Source organism: Streptopelia decaocto (assembly GCF_964273445.1).
Source record: "Streptopelia decaocto genome assembly, chromosome: 16".
Lineage (NCBI taxonomy): Eukaryota > Metazoa > Chordata > Aves > Columbiformes > Columbidae > Streptopelia > Streptopelia decaocto.
In genome coordinates, this window is record NC_138671.1 from 4,560,672 (window position 1) to 4,584,748 (window position 24,077).

General features: G+C 46.9%; 1 protein-coding gene across 1 annotated transcript in view; it reads right to left on the reverse strand.

The window, feature by feature from the left end:
• MYO15B (myosin XVB) overlaps positions 1-24,077 on the reverse strand; it is a gene marked incomplete at both ends in the record, with an annotated part of 40,780 nt that overhangs the window by 10,906 nt on the left and 5,797 nt on the right. The window contains 37 exons of the mRNA XM_082067391.1: positions 748-970; positions 1,502-1,592; positions 1,724-1,913; positions 2,208-2,375; positions 2,697-2,799; positions 3,283-3,528; positions 4,094-4,188; positions 4,344-4,442; positions 5,825-5,912; positions 6,095-6,192; positions 6,371-6,450; positions 6,558-6,764; positions 7,304-7,376; positions 7,992-8,170; positions 8,255-8,490; positions 10,258-10,353; positions 10,455-10,585; positions 11,712-11,769; positions 12,625-12,702; positions 14,391-14,484; positions 14,927-15,102; positions 15,547-15,664; positions 15,798-15,922; positions 16,277-16,322; positions 16,445-16,593; positions 16,919-16,996; positions 17,474-17,599; positions 17,786-17,917; positions 18,484-18,579; positions 19,358-19,481; positions 19,568-19,626; positions 20,072-20,185; positions 20,532-20,693; positions 21,749-21,862; positions 22,371-22,434; positions 23,071-23,174; positions 23,705-23,801. Of these exons, the coding sequence (XP_081923517.1) occupies positions 748-970; positions 1,502-1,592; positions 1,724-1,913; positions 2,208-2,375; positions 2,697-2,799; positions 3,283-3,528; positions 4,094-4,188; positions 4,344-4,442; positions 5,825-5,912; positions 6,095-6,192; positions 6,371-6,450; positions 6,558-6,764; positions 7,304-7,376; positions 7,992-8,170; positions 8,255-8,490; positions 10,258-10,353; positions 10,455-10,585; positions 11,712-11,769; positions 12,625-12,702; positions 14,391-14,484; positions 14,927-15,102; positions 15,547-15,664; positions 15,798-15,922; positions 16,277-16,322; positions 16,445-16,593; positions 16,919-16,996; positions 17,474-17,599; positions 17,786-17,917; positions 18,484-18,579; positions 19,358-19,481; positions 19,568-19,626; positions 20,072-20,185; positions 20,532-20,693; positions 21,749-21,862; positions 22,371-22,434; positions 23,071-23,174; positions 23,705-23,801 (4,517 nt within the window). The remainder of the gene's footprint in view (positions 1-747; positions 971-1,501; positions 1,593-1,723; positions 1,914-2,207; positions 2,376-2,696; positions 2,800-3,282; positions 3,529-4,093; positions 4,189-4,343; positions 4,443-5,824; positions 5,913-6,094; positions 6,193-6,370; positions 6,451-6,557; positions 6,765-7,303; positions 7,377-7,991; positions 8,171-8,254; positions 8,491-10,257; positions 10,354-10,454; positions 10,586-11,711; positions 11,770-12,624; positions 12,703-14,390; positions 14,485-14,926; positions 15,103-15,546; positions 15,665-15,797; positions 15,923-16,276; positions 16,323-16,444; positions 16,594-16,918; positions 16,997-17,473; positions 17,600-17,785; positions 17,918-18,483; positions 18,580-19,357; positions 19,482-19,567; positions 19,627-20,071; positions 20,186-20,531; positions 20,694-21,748; positions 21,863-22,370; positions 22,435-23,070; positions 23,175-23,704; positions 23,802-24,077) is intronic.

The following is a 24,077-nucleotide window of genomic DNA, read 5'->3' on the forward strand; positions in this document are numbered from 1 at the left end:
CTTGCATGTTATGTGATCCTGATGAGAGTTTTAAACAGCTTGAAATATATTGATACATGTCTCCAAAACAGCAGCAAAGTATAAAATGAATTAAGGCTCCAGGCTCCCACTGCAATTCAGAGGCAAAACCTAGGACTGAACAACACTTCCAGCCTCCTGCTGAGAAACATTAGCTATGCCATTTTTCAGGTACAGCATCCAGACACTCCTTGTATGGCCATTGTCCAAAGTCTCTCAGGCTCTCATTAGCTCTCTGAGAAACATTCCCTCATTCCTCAGTCTGTCTCTAAAGACTCTCCAGAGGCTCTAGAAGATAAAACACGTGGCTTCCCATTCCTCACCTGTCTGAAGTCCATCCATTGAATTGCAATTTGCTAAAGTATTTATGCTTCAGATAGGCAATAAAATATGTTGTGAACTGGACCTTGATAAAGCTGTAGCCCAAAGGTCCTTTCTGGTTTTAGCTGCGTTTTTCAGAGGAACCCAGCTCCTCCTACATCATATGTGCCTGACAACCTGCACTGCGCTGGGAAGAAAGGGGAGAGCTGGGAAGTGCCACACTGAGTGCTGGGCCAGACTGGAACTGTGACAGCTTCTTTGATTTCACACAGCCCATGCAGTCGTTGGCCAGCTGGCTGATGACAGAACATGAGCCGTGACCCTCTGAGGCCACAGGGCTGATTCTGACCCCATCCTCTCCCCCCCGCCCCTGCTATCAAATCCCATTTGGGTGAAGTCAATACTCACCCTTCCCTGTGGAGTCCTGAGAGCCTTGGTTCCCAGGCGGGGGAGGCGAAGGCAATGGTGGGGCAGGAGGGGGAGAAAGAGGGGCCTGGGCACCTGGTGGGGTACTCTCCCCACTGAAGACTGACAGGAGAGGCAACTGCTTCTCCTTGATAGAGCTGGAAGCTGCGCCCGGCTTGGGCTTGAGAGGTGGAGGTGTTTTCTTCTCTTGTGGCATCGGGGATGGCTGCAAGACAGAATGGATGGGTCAAATGGTTTTGCTCTGCATTACTGTGCTCTGTCCTGACACTGCTGTTACAAATCATCCCTAGGGCGGTAGTCCAACCCTAGAAGCAAGATCTGTGTGAACAGGGATACCAGGGCCTTCAGATCAGCACATGATCTACAAACAGATGAAGATTAAGCAAACAAAGGTGCAGGGAACCAAGTATTTGAGATAGAATCCTCCAGTTGGAAGGGGGAAAACCAGATACTAATGACTCAAGACCTTGGTGCCAAATATGGGGAACATGAGTCGCTTGCTTTCAGATCAGTCTTAAACATACCACAATAGAACTTGCTGCTCCAGAGCCTTTTCTCCAGGACCTCAAGTGACTTCACAGACTGGAACCCAGTCTAGCATGGGCAGCACCATGGTGTGAGTTCACCCAACAAGAAATCACCTGGCTGCTACTGCACTACCAGGTAGTTCCCAAACAGTTGGACATATAGGCTCTCTTTGCTCAGTTCTTAGGTGACTGGAAAACAAAGTACTCACTGATTTGGGAGATGGGAGGTTCATCATTCCCAGCTTGGCCAGAGCCTCATTTTTGGGGTCATTCTTCTTTATAAATGGCTTGGGCACTCTCCTGCAAGGAAATGTGTAACATAATTAACAGGGCCTGCAGAGGGGCTGTGGCCACAATGGAGCCATGTGGCAGTTCTGGGCTATAGTGCCACTCAACTCCTTCCTGCCCACCGGCGTGGATCCCACTCTCACCTGACGGGCTCGATAGGCTGGGGCTCAGGGGCCGGCCTGCTCTGGTACATTTTGATGATGTTCCGGATCTCCCGGCTGGGTGCAGGTCGCGACTCAGGGCCTGAAGGCTTCACTACAGGTGGCTCCTTCTTCACTTTTGGTGTCTGCTTTTTTGGGTTTGGCTCAGGAGGTGGCAAAGGGGCAGCAGGAGCTGTTGGGGATGACAGCTTTAACCAACAGACCAGCAAAGACACAGGAGAAATTGCTTTATTTCATTTGAAGCTCCATCTTTCACGCCTACGCTGACTGGCCATGGCCTTCCCCTGCGTTGCTTTGGGATCCCACTTCTCAAAGCTTAGGCCTTTCTCTCTTTTCTCCTCTCCAGTCAAGATGCAGATTCCCAGAAGAGCCAGACGCTTTCCTTCTCTGGCTATCGCCTGGCCTGATGCTCCTGGAAAGCTCCTGTTTGTCAGCCTGTTTGGGGCTCCACTGCACAGCATCTTACCTGCTTCTGCTTTAGGGCTGGGCTTCTCTTCTTCCCTCTTCTCCTGCTCCTCTTCCTTCTTCTCCTGCTCCTCTTCCTTCTTCTCCTCCTGCTTTGGCTCAGGATTTGCTGGAGGTGTCCAGGTCTTGGAAGGAGGCCTGACTTTCTTTACTCGGATCTCCTGCGCTCCTGCATAGAAAGGAGGACTTGAGCTAGTTAAACCCACAGCCAAAACCTAGCACTAATGGGGTGGTTCCCACCCTAGCATCAGTCAGCAGAAGCCTATGCTTTCCAGAAGCAAAGGAGGGTGTGGCAGTCACAAACCCAAAGATTTCTAGAAAACTGGCAACACAACCCCTCACAATCTGAATTGTAGCCAGCTGAGTGGGCTCCCAAAACTCCTGCTCCACACAGCACCAGCAGCTCCTGCAGGTATTAGCTAGGTTCCAGACAGGGAGACAAGAACACCTCGTTATGCCAAGGAGGTCGCAGAATGTGGTAAATGCTCACCCATCTTTTGAAAATATTCTCTCTTCTGCTGGAAAGTTTCCCGAGGATAGTCATCATCTTCACTGTTGGAGTACTCGTACTCATCTTCCGTGTAGTCATAAACCTGCAAGCAATTCACAACATGCTAGTTAGCGCTGGCCAGCAGATACCATAGTGCACTTAAGTTCAGAGGTGATCTTCCCTTGCCAAGTTCTGATCTAGAACTTGTCCCCATCTGGAATTGTCCCAAGAGATCAGTCTCTGACTGAAGGAATGATCAACCAAGTCCAGAGAAGGTATGTTAGAGGCCAAAGACAGCTTGCCGGAAGAAAAAGAACTCAAGAGTGATGAACTTTCCTGTGGCAAAAATCAGATCAGCTGGGAATTAACTGGCCAACACTGCAGCCAAAGCTCCACAGAGCTAATGCCACCAGCGTTTAATCCTGTGTCTTAAAGACTCAGCAAGCAGAGTCAGAAAGGCATCAGTATCGCAGGTAAGCATAGCTCTCTGCTCTCTGCCAAACCACTGCCACGCTGAAAGGGAAGCAGAGCAAACACAAATCATGACATTCAAATCAAATTCATCACCACTGTTTGTTTCTCATACCGATTCTTCTGCCTTGGCCGGTGGTTCTGGAGCCTTTGGCGGTGGTGGTGCAGCATTCTGGCTGCTGGGAGGCTTCTTGGGTTTTGGGAAAGTGGCTGGAACTGGGGCTGAGGCTGGAGCTGGGGCTTGGGCTCGTGGTGGACTTGAGACCCTTGGCTTTGAGCTTGTAAGAGGTGGTTGCCACCGCTGTTGTTGCTGCTGCTGTTGCTGGGAAATGCTCATGGCTTGAAGGGTCATCTGCTGGGCCTGGAGGAAAGAATTGCAATGTCCATGAGCTCTAGGCTACACAAGAACACCGGCCATCACTCAGGCCGTCCCATTCTTTCACTGGTAATCACAGAACACCTATATAGTCAACTGTAGATTTCCCAGTGTTATGGGACAAGGCATGTCCGTGAGTCTGCTCCCACCTGGCCAAGTATGCAGAGCTCCTAACAACACCCAAAAGACTCAGCTACCAGTGAGAGAGCTGGGACCTCCATGCACTCAGAAGGACTTGTACAGAAACCAGAACACTGCAGATCTGTAGCAAATCACATCTTAAAACCACATGGGAATTACAGCTGAGGCTTCTTGGGGCCTGCTCTTGTCCCTGCTACTCACTCATCTATGGTGTTCCCATGTACACAAATGGCAAAAAAGGGGGTTCCCTCTTCTGCAGTCTTAAATAATTTCAACTTTACATAACTAATCTCCAGCACATAAGCACAGAGTGTTACAGAGCAGGCCTAAGGCAGGAGGACAGCACATACACCAGTGCATTGTTTTTCCCCAGTTCCTGGGCCCCTCCCAGCCAGTCCCTTCCACTCACCATGAGCATGGCTTGCTGGTTGATAAAGGCTTGCTGTTGTGCTGCTAACTGACTGGCATCTACAGCTGGAACCACAGGCTGCGGCATGACCATGGCTGTGGAAGACACACGTCTGCAAACACTTACAGGCAATGGTTCCCCATGGTGCCTGAGCACTCACTGTGCACCTCGCCTGACACTCAAACGCACAGGGTCCATTACAACACCCACCCTCCTATCCCCTGTATAGTTACTGAAACACTGTTATTACCTGGCATAGGTGCAACCCCGCCAGCTGCTGGCATCATAGGCATCCCCATCATGGAAGGCATGGGCTGGTAAACTGGCACTTGAGTCATTCCAGAGAAGCCTAGAGGCAAAAGGCCACATGCACGGTGCTTTTGGGGAATCCCAGATCAGAAAGCCCTGATGAATCCCCACAGAACTCAACACATAGGCTGGTTCTCTCCACATGCACCAACCATTTATTTCTTCACACACAGCAGGACACTGCAAAACTCAGGGCAAAAATGGAAACCAAACAGAAATGTGTGGCCTGCAAGAGTTTACAATAACAGGATCCAGATCCTGCTTCTGCAGAGTAGCTTAGGACACCACCATCCTTCATGACTAAGCATATAAATAACTCCTATGCATGGTTACAGAAAAGGGCTCCTCTTGAGGTTTGGGCAAAGATCTCTGGGACTACCACATCCATATTGGTCTCTTTGCAGCAGGTAGCAAGGGTGAATGAACGAGCCCTGTGTCATGGGTGGCATAGTATATCATGTGAAGGAACTGTGTGGAGAAAGGAATTCTTCTGCTCCCGGTAATCAAGCCACAAAACAGAAATCCTGACGAGGGCAAAGCCATCAGAGCAAGGGGCACGGAGATCAGTCTGAGCTGGGAGTGAGTCAGCACACAGCACTGGTCTACTGAATCACGGAGTCATTGCCAGTGAGAATGGCCCAGGGATGCCATGGAGAGACCTTCACATCCCACACTGACACAAGTAGCCACATAAGTGACAGACTGGCCTCAGGCCAGTGATCTGCGACAGGGTTTGTCATGCCCCAGAGCCTCCACGATAGCCAAAAATACTCCCAGTCTCAGTAATGATCTGAACAGGACATTCCCCACCTTTCTGAAACAGCTGGGTGTGTTCCTACACACGCGGATTTCTCAATGCCATTAATATATTGGTGTTTGACTCCACCCTACTGAAAATTCCTGAGTCTTAGCTCCACAGAAATGAGGAAAAGTAAAGAAACCAAACACACAAACCAGAACCTCTGCAGGGTTCAGACTTACTAACCCAAGGAATAGCTAGAGATGATGGGAAAGTCTGTAAGGAAGCAATAAGAAAGATTAAAATCCTCTCCTGAGAAAAGCAGCAACTATTTTGTGAAAGCACAAGGTGAATAGAAGGCGAATACAGGACTCACAAGTATTGGCCCAGGGAAGAGGTGGCCTGGGTCAGAAGCAAGCTACCTGTTGCCTTGACCCTGAGACCAACTCAAGACATAAATTAAAAGCAGAATAAAGGTGGTACCCTCACCTTCCCCAAAGCATGTCTCCCAGGACCTGGGAGTAAGGAGTGCAATTTCTGAGGACATACGCTAAAGACCAATGCTCTTCATTAATCAGTTGAGCCCATGCAATAATTAGTATTTAAGGGACTCCCTGACTTGTGCTCACTGAACCTTATGTAGCCACACAGGTGCTGCCAGCTGTCCCCATCCCCTTACAGACCTGTGGAAGGAAAGATTCCTCTCTGTGTGGGTCCAATCTTCCCACCTCCTTTCATGCGTCCAGTCAGACTCTCCCTGCTCTCCATATCCTGCATCAAGAAAAAACAGAGATATCTGAGCTCAGAAAGATAGACTTCACAGTGGGAGAGCCATTCAAAGGCATATCTGAGTTGAGAAGAGGCAGAGTGAATAGGCAGAGACAGGCTGGAGGGATGCACAGGGACAGGAGAGATGCAGAGAGAAAGAAGAAGGGAACATCAAAGAAACCTACTGATGCTCTTGAGCTTTGATGCAGCACAGGGCTGAAAAGATCATCCACATAGTGATCCAAGCCTACAGGGGTCCTCGAGTCACCTCTGAATCCTGGATCTAAGAGCAGAGGGAAGACTGGTGACAAGGCAGGTCCCCATTAGACAGTCATGTTTTGGAGTGGAGCCCTTGCTCTACATCCAAGAAGAATCACCTGTTTCCCCTTCTGCTCCAATTCCCTGTCTGGGGCCCCTCTAGCCCTTCTCAGAGCCATCCACCATCCTGGGCAGGAGCTCACCTGGATAGTGACTGCTGAATTCTGGAGGCAGGCTCGGCGGTGGGAAGGTAGGGGCCCGGATGCCTGGAGCAGGAGGGATCCTGTTGAAGAAGAAAATGAGATGAGGACAGCACAGAGTGCCGAGAGAAAGACAAGCCACTGGGCAACAGGGCCACAAGTGGTGCAGCAGGAGGATGAGGTGACTCACGAATCCAGGTCGGAGCCCTGGAGGAAGCTTCTGTCCGTTACAGGAGTGATGGGGTACTCAGCTGAGGACTGAGAGGGGCTGCTGAGGTTGCTGAACTCCTCCATCTCTCCAATGAGGTCCAGCACAAAGTCACAGCCCAGCAGGTCTTGCCACGTGTTGCCAGTAAACATGGAGATAGACCATCCTCGAGACTTCTTATCACAGCCACTGGTAACAGGGAAACGAAGGAGAGAAAATATGTCCAGGCAGGCAGAGGAAAGGGAGAGAAAGGAATACACTGCATTGTGTTTCCTCTTCCCTTGTCTGTGCCTGCCTTAGTCCTTAAGATTTAGGGTTTGAATCAACATTTAGGTGTCCATGGTCAAGAAAAAAACAGAATCACTCAAGATTTGGTCTTCTTTGATTAATCTTTTCTCTGAAGCTGCTCTGACAGATCACACCAGTGATTCCTCTGTTCCTAAAGAAGCCCAGTTTATGCACACTAGTGGAATTGTAGAATCATAGTATCATATAATGGTTTAGGTTGGAAAGGATTTTAAAGATCATCTAGTTCCAACTCCCCTGCCATGGGAAGAAATACCTTCCACTAGATCAGGTGGGTGAAGGAAAGAGCACAAGCCAGAGAGGGTAATGAGCAGCAATTCCATATCTGACCATATAAATTCGAGCCTGCAGCCCTGACCAGTCTGAACCTTAGAACCAGCCTCTTTCACGCCCCCAGATCTTCTCCCGTCCTCTGGCAGTACCTTGCACTCAGGATCCAGGCTGCGTACTGCTCCCCGGTCATCCAGGACTCCACCTCAGCTGAGAACTTCTCCTCTAGCACAGAAAAGGAAGTCAGTACACACAGCCTCCCCGGCAGGACGCAAAGCAACGCCTAAGCTCGGCAGGACAAGGCAGAGTCCAGCTGGAAAGTCACACACACTCCTGAGTGGGGGCACAGGAGGACTGGGAGCACATGGAGGGCTCCACATGAGCACATTCACATTCAAAATAACTGTTTGAAGGCACAGGTTGGCGTTTCCAACCCGAGAGCTGAAAATCCTCGCAGTGTCCTGGTTTGCTTGGGCCAGCACTCCAGTCACCAAGGAGCCAGAGAAGGGGTGTCCTGCGTTCATGTCAGAGCTTCTGAGCTCTCAAGAGGCAGCATAAGTCAATATTTGAGGAGGAAGAAAGACAAAGTCCATTGATACGGGCCCAAACCCAGATGAATCTCATCCCTCAGCCTGAGCAGCAGCTCTCGTCAGGCCCAGACTTCGGGAATTTTGTATCTAGATTCAGATGCTTGTGCCCCCCGTGGTTGTACCAGCCAGAAGTAATCAGCATTCCAATCCCTCTTTACTGAGATGAGGGAAGTATCTTCTGAATGCTGACTTCTGCACTGGAAAATCCTTAGGGACTAGAAGATAGCAGAAGGGCAGAAGCCCGAGTTACCGTTAAAGGTATGAACGTCCAGCACCATCCTCCCTCTCCTCTGGTTTGCAGTCCACTCCAGCTGAGTTGGAGGGTAGACCCGAGACAACGTAGCATCTACTTCTGTGTGCTGTGCTGCTGTCAAGATCTTGCGCTGGCAAACAGCGTTGTAGCCCTCCAGGCCATGATCTGACACGAATCTAGGAAAAGGCAACCGCCGTTAACACACTGCTCATCTCTCTTAACCTTAATGAAAGTGTAGGTAAGTCTTTTCTCCTCCTTACTTCAGCAATGGCTTCTCCAGTGCTGGTGAAGGGGCAAAGCAGCTCAGCAAAGTTGCCATCAGGACCCAAGCTCGCTGGCTGTGCTCCATGTCTGGGTTCTTCCAGGTCTGGGCAACCACCTGACTGAAGATTTCATTGCGCAGAGCAACATTATTCAAACCTCTCCCGGCAATGTAATTGCCCAGAAGTATCTCCTGCCAGCCACGGAGATTCTTGTCACCAATGAACCGTAAGATCTAGAAGCATCCGAAGAAAAAAAAGGAAGAGAGCTCTAGCTGTAACCCTCTGTCCTAAATTCTGTTGCAAGGTGACAGCCTGGGTTGTAGACACCACAGTGTTTGTGGGCCTAAGAAAAGTAGCTAACACTGAGATCAGGATCTGTTTTGGGGTTTTGTGCACCACCTAAGTTCTAGGGAACTTGGGAGGCAGTGTTCATAGATACTGGATCCTGACTAAAAGTCAGGACAACTTCAGTCTCTTCTTAGTTATGCCTCTAACTCAGAATTTGTTCTTGGGCAAAACACTTGCCCTTTGAGCAGAGCTCAGATACACAAGCAAGTTCCCATAGGTTGGTTGTTACTGTGCCTGAGCCCACAGGCTGCTTAGCTGCAAAAATACATTAAAAAATTATGCTTAGCTGATCTTTGTGAAAAGCTCAGAGAGCCAAACATGAGCGAAGACTGTCTGACAACTGAATGTTGAAAAGACTTCGGTGTAGTTAATATTATACCAAGTAGTATGAGATGTGGTATCTCAACCAACTCACTTGAGCAATGATTCAGCTTCTTGGCTATGCATATCAAAATCTTAGACGCTTTTGTAATTTCTATTTCTCACCCTCAGGTACAGAATAATTTCTTTCAGCCTCTACACTTGAATACGTCATTAGATTAAGATTTTTCTGAAATGTTCCATGGACAGTTTTGAAAAGAACATTTACGAGTGATGGCCTATTTCTTCTCAGAGTACAACACTTTAAATGGTTAAGGGTAGTAAACAAGTCAGAGATTCACCAAGAAAAACAGGAGATGGTGGTTGTTTAGTTTTCATGGAATTCTTTGTAGTAAATCCCTATTCATTACATCCTTTGCCAAAGAAATAGCTATATTTTTTATTAGTAATGGAGAAAAATTATCTTTATCTTCAGGAAAATAATAATAGTCTACTTAATCCTATTCACATGATTTTATTGAAGCTTATGCTCTTCTGTAATTGGCACCCTTAGGACAAAACAAGAGACTGGTTTTACATATTACCTTTCCTAATGGGCTTATTTTAATTACATGTAATTCTCAAAAGGATTACTAGATTTACTTAGAAATCATCTGAAGTCTCATTTCAGTTTCAGAGAGCCAACATTACTATTTTTAAGAAGAAATGCATGTTTCACATAAACAGGGGTGAAATAAATAACACCATTCCCCTTACACAAACACTACAGAACGAGGGTGCGGTCCTAGGTGCAGTTTTCCTGATGACAAAGTCCCTGCCTCATTCCAGCCGTTATAGAACAGTTCACTGTTCCCTGTCGTGCACTGACACAACCATATGCCTGAGATACAATCAACATATTTACTATAAGACACATCATGGAAAAGATCTGAGTTAAATTAAACTGTCAGTCATAAAAAAGTGCTCGAGAAGACAGATTTCCCTTATGCTGTCATTGCTACTGAATTTAGAATATTGGGAAAGTAAGGCTTAGCACTCTAATGCATATATGCCCTGCCAAATTCTGAGGCTACATCTTCAGGCAATTCACTTGGATCCCACTGGTCTATGTCTGGTCTAAGCCTCACCAAGAACACAGCAAGCCCAAGGGGCTGCATGTGATCTCTGCCAGACCGCTCTGGTGTCTAGAAGGAGATATTTATTCTGCTCTGCTAACACACCATGTAAGAACAGTACCCACCAGCAGCATCTTGTTATATAAAGGTGTCAAAACATTGTCTCATGGCCACTTGTTGTTCAACAAAGCCCCGGTCAAGAAAGATGCCTCTTACCAGTTTGTTGATCTCAAGCGCACTCTCCTGGTCTTCAGCATCCAGCTGGGTTAAGGAGTGCTGCAGAGGCTGACCAGGGGCAGGGAAATCTGTCCTCTAAAAGAAACACAAATATAGAAACAGCTTGTTCCTGGTGTTACTAGAACTAGTGTGTATCCCCAGTGGGGAAGCAATTAAGAGATATAGAGAGCTCCTACCTGGAAGTGTGACTTAATGAAGGAGGAGAAGGGATAGCTGTTGATGGTGGGTGGGAGGGAAAGGTCATCTTTGACCTTGACTTCTGGAGGCAACGCCTCGGTTATCTGGTGGGCTTGTGCTCGGTGCTGACCTGCAAGAGGAAGAGGTCTTGCGTTGTAGCAGTTGGAAAGGCAGCTGGAATACACCCGACTTGCAGCGCAATGCATGGCTAACATGCATCTAACCTTGCCTGAGCACCTGTAGCAGCACCTGTAGCAAACATCTTCCTAAATGAAGAGGTTTCTCAATGCAGCACTACTGTGCATTCCTTTATCTCCAAACCAGCATGTCCCCTGATGCTCTCCTCCTTCTCTCTGCATCCCACCACCTTTCATTTTCAGCACTTTCAGTGTGGTTTGTCCCCTCAGCTCCCCTGGGTGACATTGCTCACTACACCAGGTGATGGTCCATAGAGGGGAATGCCAGGAAGTATGAGGTATTTGGGAATTCAGCACAGTCTGCTCCAATTCACAACTCTTCTGCCTAATTGTAACTTTTACTGTACTATACGGAAGGCCAAAGATACAGCTGTCAGTTTGTTAGATGCCATACCAACACAAACAGGCAAATCCTGCCTATTTGCAACTTAAATTTGTACATTGTACAAAGAGTTACAGAGGAAAGAAAACTGCAAATAACTTAATGCTCAAGATCAGGTCAAAAACTTGGGAAATTATTTCAGATAGTGGTATTTTAGTGATTTGAAAACAAACCAAAAAACTTTCCATCCTAAGCAAAACATTTTCCTTTAATTGTTATATTGTTACATCCTTAAGTTGTTCCATTGGTTTTACCTGCTTCTATTTTAAAATAATTACTTTTGAAGAAGTAGTTTTTAATGATTTTTGAGTAGAAAAAAGATGGCTTTAAATTCTCATACTCCAGATACCCAGCTCTGCAAGAGACCCGGGTTCATTAAACAGTTTGCTGCCACATAGCACAGTTCAAAAGAAGAGCTGAAAAGGTAACAAAGATACTGAATTTTAATCTGGTGTTCTGCCCACTGCCCCAAGTCTCATTTCCACCCTGTCGTGCTGGGAAACAATATACATGACACCATTTGCCTTTATCATATTTACACTGCAATAATAATAAATCAAATACAACTGAAGTGACAGGCAGCAGGTAGAACAACCACCTACTTCAGCTGCCAGAAAACAAGGAAATAAACAGTCAAGTGTGTGCAGGAAAGGGAGGGAAGGAGGAGGATTTCTCACCTTCAGCGAAGTGCAGGAGGGCAGCGAGCTCTGCAGGGATCTCCAGCAGCCCCACGTCCTGTGGAGAGAGTGAGCACATCAGTACCAGCTGGGGTACCAGCACCGAGACAACACACAAACCCTCAGCTCTTCCGCTGAGACTGGCTACAGCTGCCTTTGAAAAGCCAGACAGAAGGAGGACTGAGCATCCGAGCAAAACCAGTGATTTCTGCCTATGCAATGTTCAGAAGCATTACAAATAGGCAAGTATCGTATGAACACAGGTATATGGCACAGGTCAGCAAAGGACAGAAGGGTGAGCAATTCCTAAAAAATCAACTGTCACAGGGGAAGTGACAGGGAAGTTGACTTTTTCTGACTCATCTTTCATTACTAACAAGTTCAGCATGTTGCACAGAAGAGATTTCATTTGAAGGGTAAGGGCCATTTCCTCCTGCTCCTTCTTTCTGCCATTTTTATTTTTCAGTATCCAAGAGTCCTACAGCATAAATAGAGACCTGATTCAGATCTTTGACACACATCACTATTTTGGAGGTTCCTAAGGAAGGTCAGATCTGTACCTGGGTAATTCAGATGAGAATCTGGCCAATGAGCCTCAATTTGTCACTGTTTTTTACCTTGCATGATGCAGTTGTGCAAGGTAGGAAGTTAACGGGCCAATGAAACACACTATATCAGCATCAATGTCTGCATATAACATCAGGTCATGGGATTTCAGGGCTGCTTCGATTAAGACGCTAGGGAACCAAGGCAAAGGCACAAAGCCTGAGCTTTTGTTTTTGTTTTTGTTTTTTTTTTTTGTTAAAACCTGAATAGCAAAACCTCTACTCATCAGCAAACTGGCATCTCCCCCCACAAACTCTCAGCAGTGCTTGTCTTATCTCAGACTGACCCACACCATTTGACAACTTACCATTCCTTGGCTGGGACTGTTCTCTGTGCCACCACTGGCCAGAGAACTTCTTCTTTGTTTCCTTTTCTCTAATTCCTTCTGTTAAGAGATGAAAGTGGGGTGAGAACAGATGTATATGACGCCACTTCCAGCTGCTTCTGGGGGCAGACTCTGCAGATGGGCAGGAGCTGGTGTCCTGCTCCAGCAGACAAAATGACAGAACAGCTGCAGAGCCTTCTTGGAACTCAACACAATGTATTGAGAAGGGGATGCCCAGGCAAAGCCCTTAGAGCTTTGCTGAAACACCACCTGCCCCGCACAACACAATTCAACAGCAAGAGCCTTCACCACCTGCCCAGCATCGCCGCCACACCTTTCCTCCCTTGCCTGGCACTGGATGTGTCTCAGGACAAAACCACACAGCAGCTATCAGAAATATTCACCTGCCTTCTCCAGCATCATAGAATACAGTAACACAGCCTGAACACGTATGGACAAACTGGTCCATGGAGAGGGACCCCTTTAGAGGGGGTTGCAGCGATACCAAAAGCGAAACTCCCTTGCAGCTCTGCCCTTTCCCATCCATTCTATTGTCCCCCAGCCTCAACAACTCACCTGACTCCCACTCCAAGATGGAAAAGGAGGATCTCTGCCTCCCCCTCTCTCTCTCTCCTGCTTGTCTATATTGGAGGATGGTGTGACTAGATGGGAGGTTATGAGGGTTGGGCTGAGAAAGACAGTAGGCATGCTAAAGTCCAAAGGGCAGGGCTGTGGGGTGGGAGGAGGAACTTTGCAGCAGGTGAACTTTGCAACCTTTATTGTTGCTACTGCATGTACAGAGACCTCAGCAAGCAAACACCAGAGGAACAGAAACAGATTCAAAAGAGCTGTGCTGTTGTGGTTACCTGGGAGAAAGAAAAGCTGGATGCTGTCCAAGTAGGAAGGGGCAGGAAAAGGAACAGAAACACACACTGCTCTGGGCATGGCAAGGCATGGCAGAAGGAACCTCTGCAGCCTTCCAACCACAACACTAACCTTAACGCTCCACCCTATTCTTTGCTGGTCATGCCAGCAGCTGTCCTGGTCCCTCCCCTGTGAAGGTGACTATGATAGGGATGTTAGTTGCTACCCTAAGGACGAGTGGTCTGATTTCCTCATTTCAGTTTTCTTTTTAATACCTTGTGCAAAATACATCCAACCCATTTGACAGAATCACAGCTTTCTCCTTCACACAATTTTCCATCTTCTCAAACCACTGCCAGCCCATTCTCAGCCCAATTGTGGGCCAAGTTGATTCCCAAAGGGCCAAGACTTCAGCAGCCTGAGGTAGCTGGAAGGGCTCAGGGAAATATCAGCATGGACTGAAAAAATCGTGCATTTCAGTCACCATCTGACAAAACACCATACATTGAACTGGACAACTAAAAGAGCAAGATGAATGATTCCTTACAGCTTGAGCACAACAGTGGCTCTGGAGATTACAGATGGAATAAGCTCATGTCTTGTGTGGGGCAACTTAGAGAAGCTCACATATACAGACATACGAATCGGCTGCATTCGTACTACCTTTGCCAATTCTGAACTTTGTCTAGGGAGAGAAGGCTCCAGTCTCTGTTTCCTTCTTCTGACTACATTTATATCAGCCAGAAAGTGAAAGACACCTCATAGGATCATTTCCAATAAACTTGCTAAAGCCATCCCTGCCCTGGCCTCACCCAGTCACCAGCTCGTTCTGCCTAGGGTAGAAATAGCTCCTGCAGTTCACCTTGTCCTGAGAAGAGTGTTACCTGGCAGTACTTTCGCCTTTGAATCAAAGATCTAGAGATCAAAATCATGGTGTTAAATTGCACCAAAGTCGTCTTCAGCCTCCTGTAACGCTTCCTAGAGGGATGTGAAAAGAGGAGAACTGCTAAAGAGGGAAACTTCAACAAAATTTAGGCAGGCTGTGGATTCTATTCGAGAGTATGGGCCATACAGGACATTATTACAATTAGCCAGTCTGGATTTGGTCTTATGTGTTAAGCTCGGTCCTCTCTTAGATGTTTTCCCTACATCCTTTACTCTAGCTATCACAATACCAGCCTTAGCACAGGCGAGTTACAGTAATAGTTTTGGCAGCAGCTGTATTTCCCCTAGAACCTCTGTTCAGTGTTGGGAACCAGACTGGGAAGTCAGTCGCTCCTCCACCATTCTAATAACAGGACACCTCCCTGCAGAACAGTCCAGGAGCCCACACAAGGAGAGGCCTGGACAGGCATATCCCCACCTTGCTGTCCGGGATGAGGACAGAAGGCTGTATCTTGCCTGATCTTTGACTCCTGACCTTGCCTGGTAACCTCGGAAGTGAGCCTGAATGATTATGACTTTCTCCTGGAGGACACGGAGGCGTCTGCGGCGAAGGAGGCGTCGGAAGTTCCTTTGCAGAGTTACAATGGCCCAACTCTGCCTCTGGTTCCATCGTCTCTCCAGAAGCTGCCTGGCCTTCTCCTTCAGAAAGACCTGGGCAAAGAGAACGGCTGCTGACCCACAAGGAAAGCAGCCAGATTCTCTAAGAGTGATCAATAATAAAAGCTGCTGGTTTATCTCTTTGTAGCCTTCAAGGCTCCTTATTTGGGGAGGGCAGGAGGCGCAGGTGCAGGTGACAGATGGATGTATTTGTGGAGGACAGAAAACCAGGTAGAAACCCGGATGTTCATCAGGGAACGCTGGGTAGAGTTGGCCATGCTACTACAACAGCCTGGAGCCAGAGTCTCTCGTTTCTTTAACCGAAATGCTAAAAATCTCTCCCTCATACTTGAGACAAGACACAAAGCAAAAGGGAGGTGAAGCCACACAATGTTCTTCCTTTTTGGGCAGAGAGCTGAGCTGTTCTCTGTCCATCAACAGCCAGTGAACAGATGGCTGGGCCTGTGCGATCAAGATGGGATTCTCTATACTCATCACCTTTGTTACTCCAATCTGATAGAGATCTGAGGGGCTCCCGACCACACGAGACAGCACTGCTGTGCAGCCTTCTCTTTCCTCCAAGCAGTTGTGCCCTCGCCCAGCCAGGAGGCCATACCTGGAAGACAAGATGTTGATATGACAGAAGCCATGGCTGTAACTGGAGTGCTCAGAGAACAAATTGCAATGTGCTGACAAGTTCATCCAGGCTGTAAACGGCTGGGGAAACCCAAGCTTGTACACTGCTGTACCTGGCTAGGAAGTTCTGGAATGGAAGGCGGACTGGGTATCCCTCCTTTCTAATGTGGATGGCCTCCAGTATCCCAGAATGCCGCAGCTGACAAGTGACATAATCCACATCAAAGATATTTGACAACTGTGAATATAAAGCAGAAGAAAAATGTAAGACAATAAATAAAGAAAAAAGAAAGGAGACAGAGGGCAGAGAGCTTAGAAAGGGTGTCCTTCTATTGTTCCATCCTTGGGCTAGACCTTCCCATGGTCTATGGTTGATGGAACACAAAACCCAACCCATCCTTTGGTGTCCAGCTGACATTGGCTTCTTATCCTCCAGCATGTGGACAGCTCACATGGCCATGGGGAAGGGTGAGAGACAGAGAAAGGGAAAGAAAAGTTTCAAGCTATCAAAGAAGTCCAAACCCTAGCTGCAAAAGGAGAGCTGCTGGAAAGGACTGGACTACAAGGAACTAAGGGACTGGTGCTGCCCTACCTTTTTGGCATTAGGGGTGATGCAGCGAATGAAGAAGGCATGGCTCCTGCAAAACAGAAGAAAGGAACTTTGATCATCCTCCTCTGTGCTGACCTGGGAAGACCTCACACAATTCTGGGTGCAGCGATCAGCCCACTGCAGGGGTGGCACCAGAACAGCATCTCTCACCTTCTCAGCTTGGTGGTAAGGTCCTGCAATGACTGCTGGAATTTGGACACCAATGTGGAGGTTTGAGACTTGACACCTTTGCCCCTGGCCCTCAGCTCCCTTTGCTGACCATAGGCAGCTTTAGCCTTCTGGAAAATGTGAGACACCATCTGTAAAAAGAAAGAAATGTCCAAATCTCACTCAACTACATAGAAAGAAAAATGTATTCTATCTGAAACTTGGGGGACCATTCTCCCTCTCCCCTAGCAGTGCCAGGAACTCAGCTTCATCCTCAGACAGTCTGTGTGTTTTACATATAAAATGCAGGCAAAAGACTTGCTCAATTCTCAAGTATCCTTCAGTAGAACAAAAGTCCTCATGATTCCTCCAGGTTCTCTTGACACCTGATGAAGAACTTTCTGCTTCCATATGAAATCAATGAGTAGCTGGTTACGTATCTACAATAGCGGTCTTCATCCTGAACCACTATAGTACCTTGAGGCGGCTCTGAGAGAAGATATCCAGGACCTCTGGACACAGCTGGTCACGGTTTTTAGTAAGAAACTGGTGGACCTGCAGAGGCAAAGTCTGATTTAATGCACTGTTCAGACCACCAACTAGGGAAAGCACCCCTCTTACACACACCCTGACTTGGGGCAAACAGCTGGAGAGGTGGAACAGGAGGAAAGCCCTAGAGAGTGAAGGGGACAATGACTTCTGCTTTTAGGAGGGATTGCTCCTTTCCCCCTTCACATTGCCCAGCAGCCTTTGACTCCTCACTTATTTCAGCAGCAACAGCTTTCCTGGATTTCCAGGGCTCTGAGGCAAGCAATGTACACTATTGTGTGGCTGAGGCCATTACCTATTTTACTTCTGCCCAGAGGCAGCTTAGTTACCTCTCTTAATAAGAATCTCCTCATTTCTGATGAACTGATGCTCTAGAGTGATGTGCAGTTACAAAGACAGGGCTTTGATCACAGCACTCGGAGCTGGTCCATCAGGACATCCTCGGCTTGCTTCCAAGCTGCCCAGAGCCCCCCGCCAGCTCACCTGATAGGTAACAGGGCCTGCATAGTGCTTCACGGTGAAGACTGGCAAAGGCAGCTTGGGCTTGGCATACCAAAGGCTGTTTCCATGATGGTAATGACACTTCTGGAGGAAAGTGTGGTCAGTGGCCTGTAAAGGAGATGACAAACATCTTTCCTGCTGCTGCAACATATCCAGTAGGCTGAAAAGCTGCTGTTAAACTGAAGGTAAAACCATCTAATACTTGTGCAAACACAGTCCATGTTCAATCTGTTTAACTGCCTCACCATAAACAACCTGTGAAAGAGATTTCATAGGAGGATAAGAGCTTCTCACCTGAGTCAGTGAAGTCTGGTCATCCAGGATACGCAAGATGCCATGGGGTTTTGCAGCAATGAAATCTAGGCATGACTCACTGTACATCTTGGAAACAGGAATCCAAGCTAACTGCTCCTGGCTATATTCCTCCTGCATGTTAAAGACCAATCAGTCAAATACAGCCATGCAAACAAGAACAACGGAGTGAGTTAACAGAGGAATTTGGTTTATTCGGAAACTAGTGCTTCACTGCTGTTAGGAACTTGCCCAGAATTACCTGGTTTTGTCTTATGAAACTTCCTCTAAAGTCACTAATGATTTTCCTGATTTAAGAGAGGAAGGCTGCTAAGCAGAGTGATAAGTAAATGATAAAAGTGAAATGATAAATACACTTTTATCCCCCAGACTTGAGTGGTGCATAAACCGCTACAATGAACCTACCAAACAGGCTCTAAAAATCCCAGCTGAGGCTTGGGGTCCTTGATGCTGACGAACTCACCTATATAATCTGTAAAAGGGAGCCCCTTCCCTTAATTTACTACAGAATTAGTAGAAGATGTTAAATAGTCAGGTCTTTGGCCCAGGATTCCACAGGTACTGTTTAAGAGGCCCAGGTCTATTCAGTTTCTTGCTAAAAGATGCTCTCCAGCTGAGGCTTCCTCAGCTCCTTCTGTATGATGTGCTGCCTTTCCCCTGCTGGCATGAGCTCCATTTACCTCTTCCTGGGCAATGACAGTCTGGTTGAAAAAATGCTGGAGATGCTCATTGGCAAAGTTGATGCAGAGCTGCTCTAAGCTGTTCACTCCCAGATCCTGCAAATACAAAAAGGCATCATCAGCTCCAGTTCACAGCCCTCCCAGGAGGCTGTGTCTTCTTGTGGATAATGCACAGCACCAGATGGTGCTGATCTGAGCTGCTGCTTCGGGCAGGTTGTTGTGATCAGTATGTATGAATGAATCTAAGAAATTCAAATCATCTTATGTCTGGTTTATTGGCTGGGCAGAACAATAAGAGGCAAGACAAGCTGTGACGGAGCACAAAGAAGAGATCTATTCTTGAAAGCACATCCCCACCCGTATATGCTCCATTGTTTTAATCATTCATCAGAACACACAGATTTTAATAAGAATACCAAGCATAAAACTCACAGGCACATATCACACTAAGCCCATTCTCTGCCTGGTTTTTACTTACTGCAACTCTGGGAAGCTCCCAGGAGTGCAGTGGGGGCAGAGACATGGGTGTATACCCACCACAAGGGTAACAATTCCTGACCCAGGACTCTAGATGCTACCCTAACCTCGGTTTCAGAAAGTAACACCCTGCAGAGCCTTTGCTTACAAAATTATCTGAGCTTCTACTATCCCTGGACTGATACAAAGCCCAGTGGATCAGGGAGAATCTCTTCAGAAACTTCAATGGATTCTGGACTCGTCCCTGTTCAGTCTGGGAATAACAGAGAGGCAGGATGTGCTGAAGCACAAGAAACACCCATCAGATACCCTCCTATTTCCTATTTGTGGCGGTGACTGAGGAGAATCAGCATGTGCACCTGCAGTCCAGACAGTATCAAAAAATAGGAAACGCTACCTCAAAACCATGTATGTCCACAATGCCGATGACACAGTCTGATTCCCAGGGAGCCAACCACTCATTGATTCTCAGCAGCAGCCACTCAAAGAGCAGGTAATACAGGGTCTTGGCAATGGAGTCCCTGAGTAGGAGAGAGGAGTAAAACCAGTTACTGCAAAGACAGCACCCTTGGGTGCATCTCACCAACCCAAACACCAGCAGAATCACCTGGCATTGATGGCTCCTTCTACAGACAGAGGGGTGAAGATGTGGTCATAAGATGTCACCTGGATACATAAAGAGCCAGAATTTACTGTTGTTATCTCACAAATACACTTTTTTTCTTTAAATCTACAAGGAAGTCAGCCCAGTTAATAAATGGATTTTTTTTTCTATTTGGCCTGATAATTTACTCAGCTATCAAAGCAAAAAGTAAAAGAGAATTGTGCTGCCACAATTTAGGGTGGGAGTCAACTGGCCAAAGTGTTAAGCCTGAAGCCACCTCATGTCAGAAAAGAGCCCTCCTAGATGTGAGTTCTGCCATTTTTACAGAGGTGCCTAGAGAGGTCCAGCCCATTTCCATTACTGATCCAGCACAGCCACCATTTTACTCCTGCTGTTACCCCCCCAGATTTTGGGCCTTCTGAGGTGTTGGTCCTTCTGCTGACAGAGCACTGTGCTGGGGCATTCCATGCTTCAGGATGAATGAGAAATTGCCAAAAAGGCACTCACAGTGACACGGTGGGTGATAACACTTCGCAGGAGATCTGCTGAGACACACAACAGATTGGCCACAATCTGAATCTCAGTGTCACTGGCGACAGCCGCAGGTTCATAGGACTCCTTCTAAATAATGTAGAACAATAGATTCAACTGTGGATGAGATACGAGGTTCCAGTAGTATTAATATTCTTGACAGCACCTCAGCTGCACAGAACTGGTCACAGCCTGAGCAAAACACCAGCATCTAGGTTCATTTTGACTCCTCAAAGAGCCACCAAGCTCTAAGGACCTTTGGTTGCCCCCCATCTTCTGTCCCTGCCTAGGTCAGTCTAGGGCCTAATATCAAAAGAACAGAATAGTCTTCAAAGGATATCGTTGGTCAAGACTAACGTCCCTGGTCCCATCACATGGGGTGACAGCGACGTTCAGCACAAGCAGCCCATTCCCAGGCTGCCGGGGGTCAGTGTACCTCGGAGGAGGTAAAGCAGATGTTCCCCAGTTGCAGAACGGCGGCCAGGACAGCCCAGGTGGAGCTCAGCTGGTCGTCCGAGAGGCTGATTCCCTCCAGAGCTTGCACCAAGTTCAGAAAGTCCTGCCTGTCCTCCTTCCCCAGGATGTCACACGCTCTGCCCTGGGACAATAGGGACAGATAATCATGGTCAGCTGCTTTTGGCCCAGGTTGGAGTTGAGCTACCAGCAGCAAACTTCAGAGAAGTAGTTGTTTTAAGGACTGGAGAAATCTGAAATAAAGACCAAAGACACGACTAGTGGGAGCTCAGGATTCATGACAGACCAGTCTCTCTTCTCTCTGGAGTTTTTGAGAGTATTTTTGTCAGTCTCTGCTAACTTCTTCACACATGATCTGATCTTTTTGCCTTTTCTGCTCTGCAGCAGGCTGAGACAGTCCTGTCAACTATCTCCTTGAAGAGTTTACAATGCAGACCCTTTGCCAACTAGGAGCAGCACTCCATTAAGGGATGTGCCCTTAATTGCCCTCCATCCTTGAGTGTTTAGTGGTACTTGTCCATTCCTTGCCTGAAGGAAAGGTGATCGTAGTCATTCATCAAGGATTCCTCACATGAGCACAGCTGCTGTAAAGAGTTTGCTCACCTGGGAAAGCTGATCCACACAGTTGAAAAAGGAAAGATATCTTGTTATTGCTGTGAACAGCTTGAGTATGGAAAACATTCTTAAACAAAAGAAACTGTGCTCCAAGGTGATGGCTTGCATAAGTCTGGCAAACAGTTTACCAATTTAAATAGATTGTAATCAGCAGTACATTTCAGTGGTTTAAAATTTCCACCCACTGACTCAGTCAATGAAGCAAGTGTTTTGCCAGAGGTAGAAAGAAATATCCCTTGCTCTTTTCAGTCCCACAATAAATGGCAAACGCAAGGAAAAGCAACAAGAAAATACTTTCTTCACCACAGGGTGGAGCCATGAACCTACACAATGACTCTTTCTAAAAACCTTTCTTTGGGAGCAGAAGGGGCTTCAAGGCAAGAAAAAGATCATATAACAGACAAAGGTATTCCTTCTTAGGTCAGGTGTGAGAAGGAGCAAAGCAGATTTTAGCATAGTCCTGTGAGGGAGGCAAAGTTATCAGGTGCCTCAGTAACCAAGCAGAAGCGACATCTTGGCCATTTCACTCTATCAGCTGCTGCAGAGCATCCTCACCTCACTCACCTGATTCAGGTAGAAGTAAGACTCTGCTGCTTGCAAGTACATCTTCTCTTTCTGCTCTGCAGGGAGCCCAGCCAGTAGCTCATAAAACACATGGTAGTTCCTCTCACCGTGGGCCTGACAGGGGACACAGTTCATAGAGTTGACCCATATCCAGTTCCAAAACCCTATAGAATACACTCAATGAGCAGGGACAATGGAACTCTGAGGTCAGCAAGGTGAGGCTAGAAGCCACTCAAAAACTATTTCATTTGAAATGGGTTTCTCACTAACACTTTAAGAGCATTCCATGTGAGAGCAGTCCCTTCCACACCGCTCCAGCATCTGACCTTTTCCACACTCCAGACATCAAGAAAAATTAGTTGGGGAAAGATTTAACTTCCAGTAATCCCTAATAAGTGGCTTAATTTAACATGTTTGAGACACAGTGACTTCCTGTCTTATTCAAATAAAATAAGCGATCATGTTGTGCCACACAGAGGGGACATATATCTTGCTAAGAGAAGAAATGGGATGTAGTTCTAATACTCATTCCCATCCCTGTTTTTTAACAGTAAATTGAAGATTAAATATGAATAAAAGAGAGAGGGACCCCTCTAGGAGGCAGGGGCTCGTTGGTCCTCACCTGAAATACCACGCGAGACTTCTCCAGCAGGTACTGGGAAATGGATGTTCCCACCACGGCGCCACTGAGCATAAGACAACAACAGATCCTGTCAGAAACTAGTGACGGGTTTTCTGCAGATCCACTTCTCAGAGGTTTTAGTAAAAGGAGATGTTGCTGAGAAACATGCGTATAACCTGACCAACTTGGTCTGAGCTTTGAAGCCTTCCAGCACCGGTGTTTTGTATCAGACTGTTACAGAGGAAGCAGCTATGAAACATACAGATTCAAGTTTGGCTTCTGAACAGCCTCCAGAGTACAAGGATGCTTGGAATTGAATGATTCTCATAGGATACATCCTGAAAATAATCTAGGGAACACGCCACATCCCTTCCCTTCAACCACATCCAATTGCTGTTGCTTTACCACTCGCCTATCTGACCTTACCCGCCCATTTCATTTGTCATGCTGATAGCCTGTGGGGACAGGGGCCACATTTTTGCTTTGTAATTTAATTGCAGCTTGTGCAAAGTTATTCAGGACCAAAACCAGGATGTCCAAGCACCACAGCAATAGTGGGCCACGCAGCCAGCAGCCTGGAGTTAAGCTGCACACAAGGATCTATAGGCCTTTAAGCCTGTCATATGTCCCATGCAGATTAGGCAGATGTACCCCGTGATAGCTCGGAAGGACAACATCCCAAGATGTTCCTTTAACTCACTTTTGCAGGTGGACATTGAGCAGCTTTCCAAAACGGCTTGAGTTGTCATTGAGAATGGTTCTGGCATTCCCAAAGCTCTCCAGTATGGGTAGGACAGTGCAGGGCTTGAAGGCGGAGAGAACACTTCAGTAGCAATTACAGGTTTTTAAAACCAAAAGGAACTTAAGTAACTGTTAGTTTGAAAATCCAAGAAAAATGGGATTTTCACTCTTGCTTGGCTAAAGAGTCTCTTTTCAAATTTTTGTTGGTATCATCACCTCTAGCCACTGGCAAGTTGCTCTGTGAGCTCTGTACCTTCACTGCTATGATCTTTCACTTCTGCTCTATGCTTGTTAAGATTTACCTCCCAGACACAGCTATAAGCTGTCTAAGGCAGGTATCATGTCTCTGTTCAAACACATACAGCACTCTACACAGCATGAGGGCTCCCAGACACTAAAATACAGAACAAAATACAGCAGCTGTCCTGGTGTCTTTACAGGAGCTTCACCTTAAACCACAAACCACCCAAAGTCCAACTTGGCGAACCAGGAAAAAATAAATAACATAAATAGTATGGCCTCTTTGTACTGTTTTTGGCTTCTTCTCCTTGCCTAACCACCACAGAACAACGTCAATCCCAGTTGCCTCTTACCTGTCTGATCCTGTGGCTGTCTGATCTCTGGTACAGCATGGTCAGGTATTGCACAATTGCTTTGGCAGCTTCTGTTTTACCTGATCCACTGTGGCCACTGGAGGAACAAGAGGTAAGGAAGCTGGCATCAAAACAGAATTACCTAATTTAGACATATCAGAGGACCTGTTACAGTACATCAGTGGAGTTGTGCTGATTTACAAATGAAGATCTATCACATGTTGTTTGAAACACTGAGACAACTTGACAAAACAGGCCCAAATAAGATTCCACTGTGGAATGCCAAGCTCCTTCTCTTCCACTCCTCCCAAGTTATGTGAAGCTAAATTCAAACTGTATTTGCACAGAGTGAAATAAAAATCCATCTTCACAT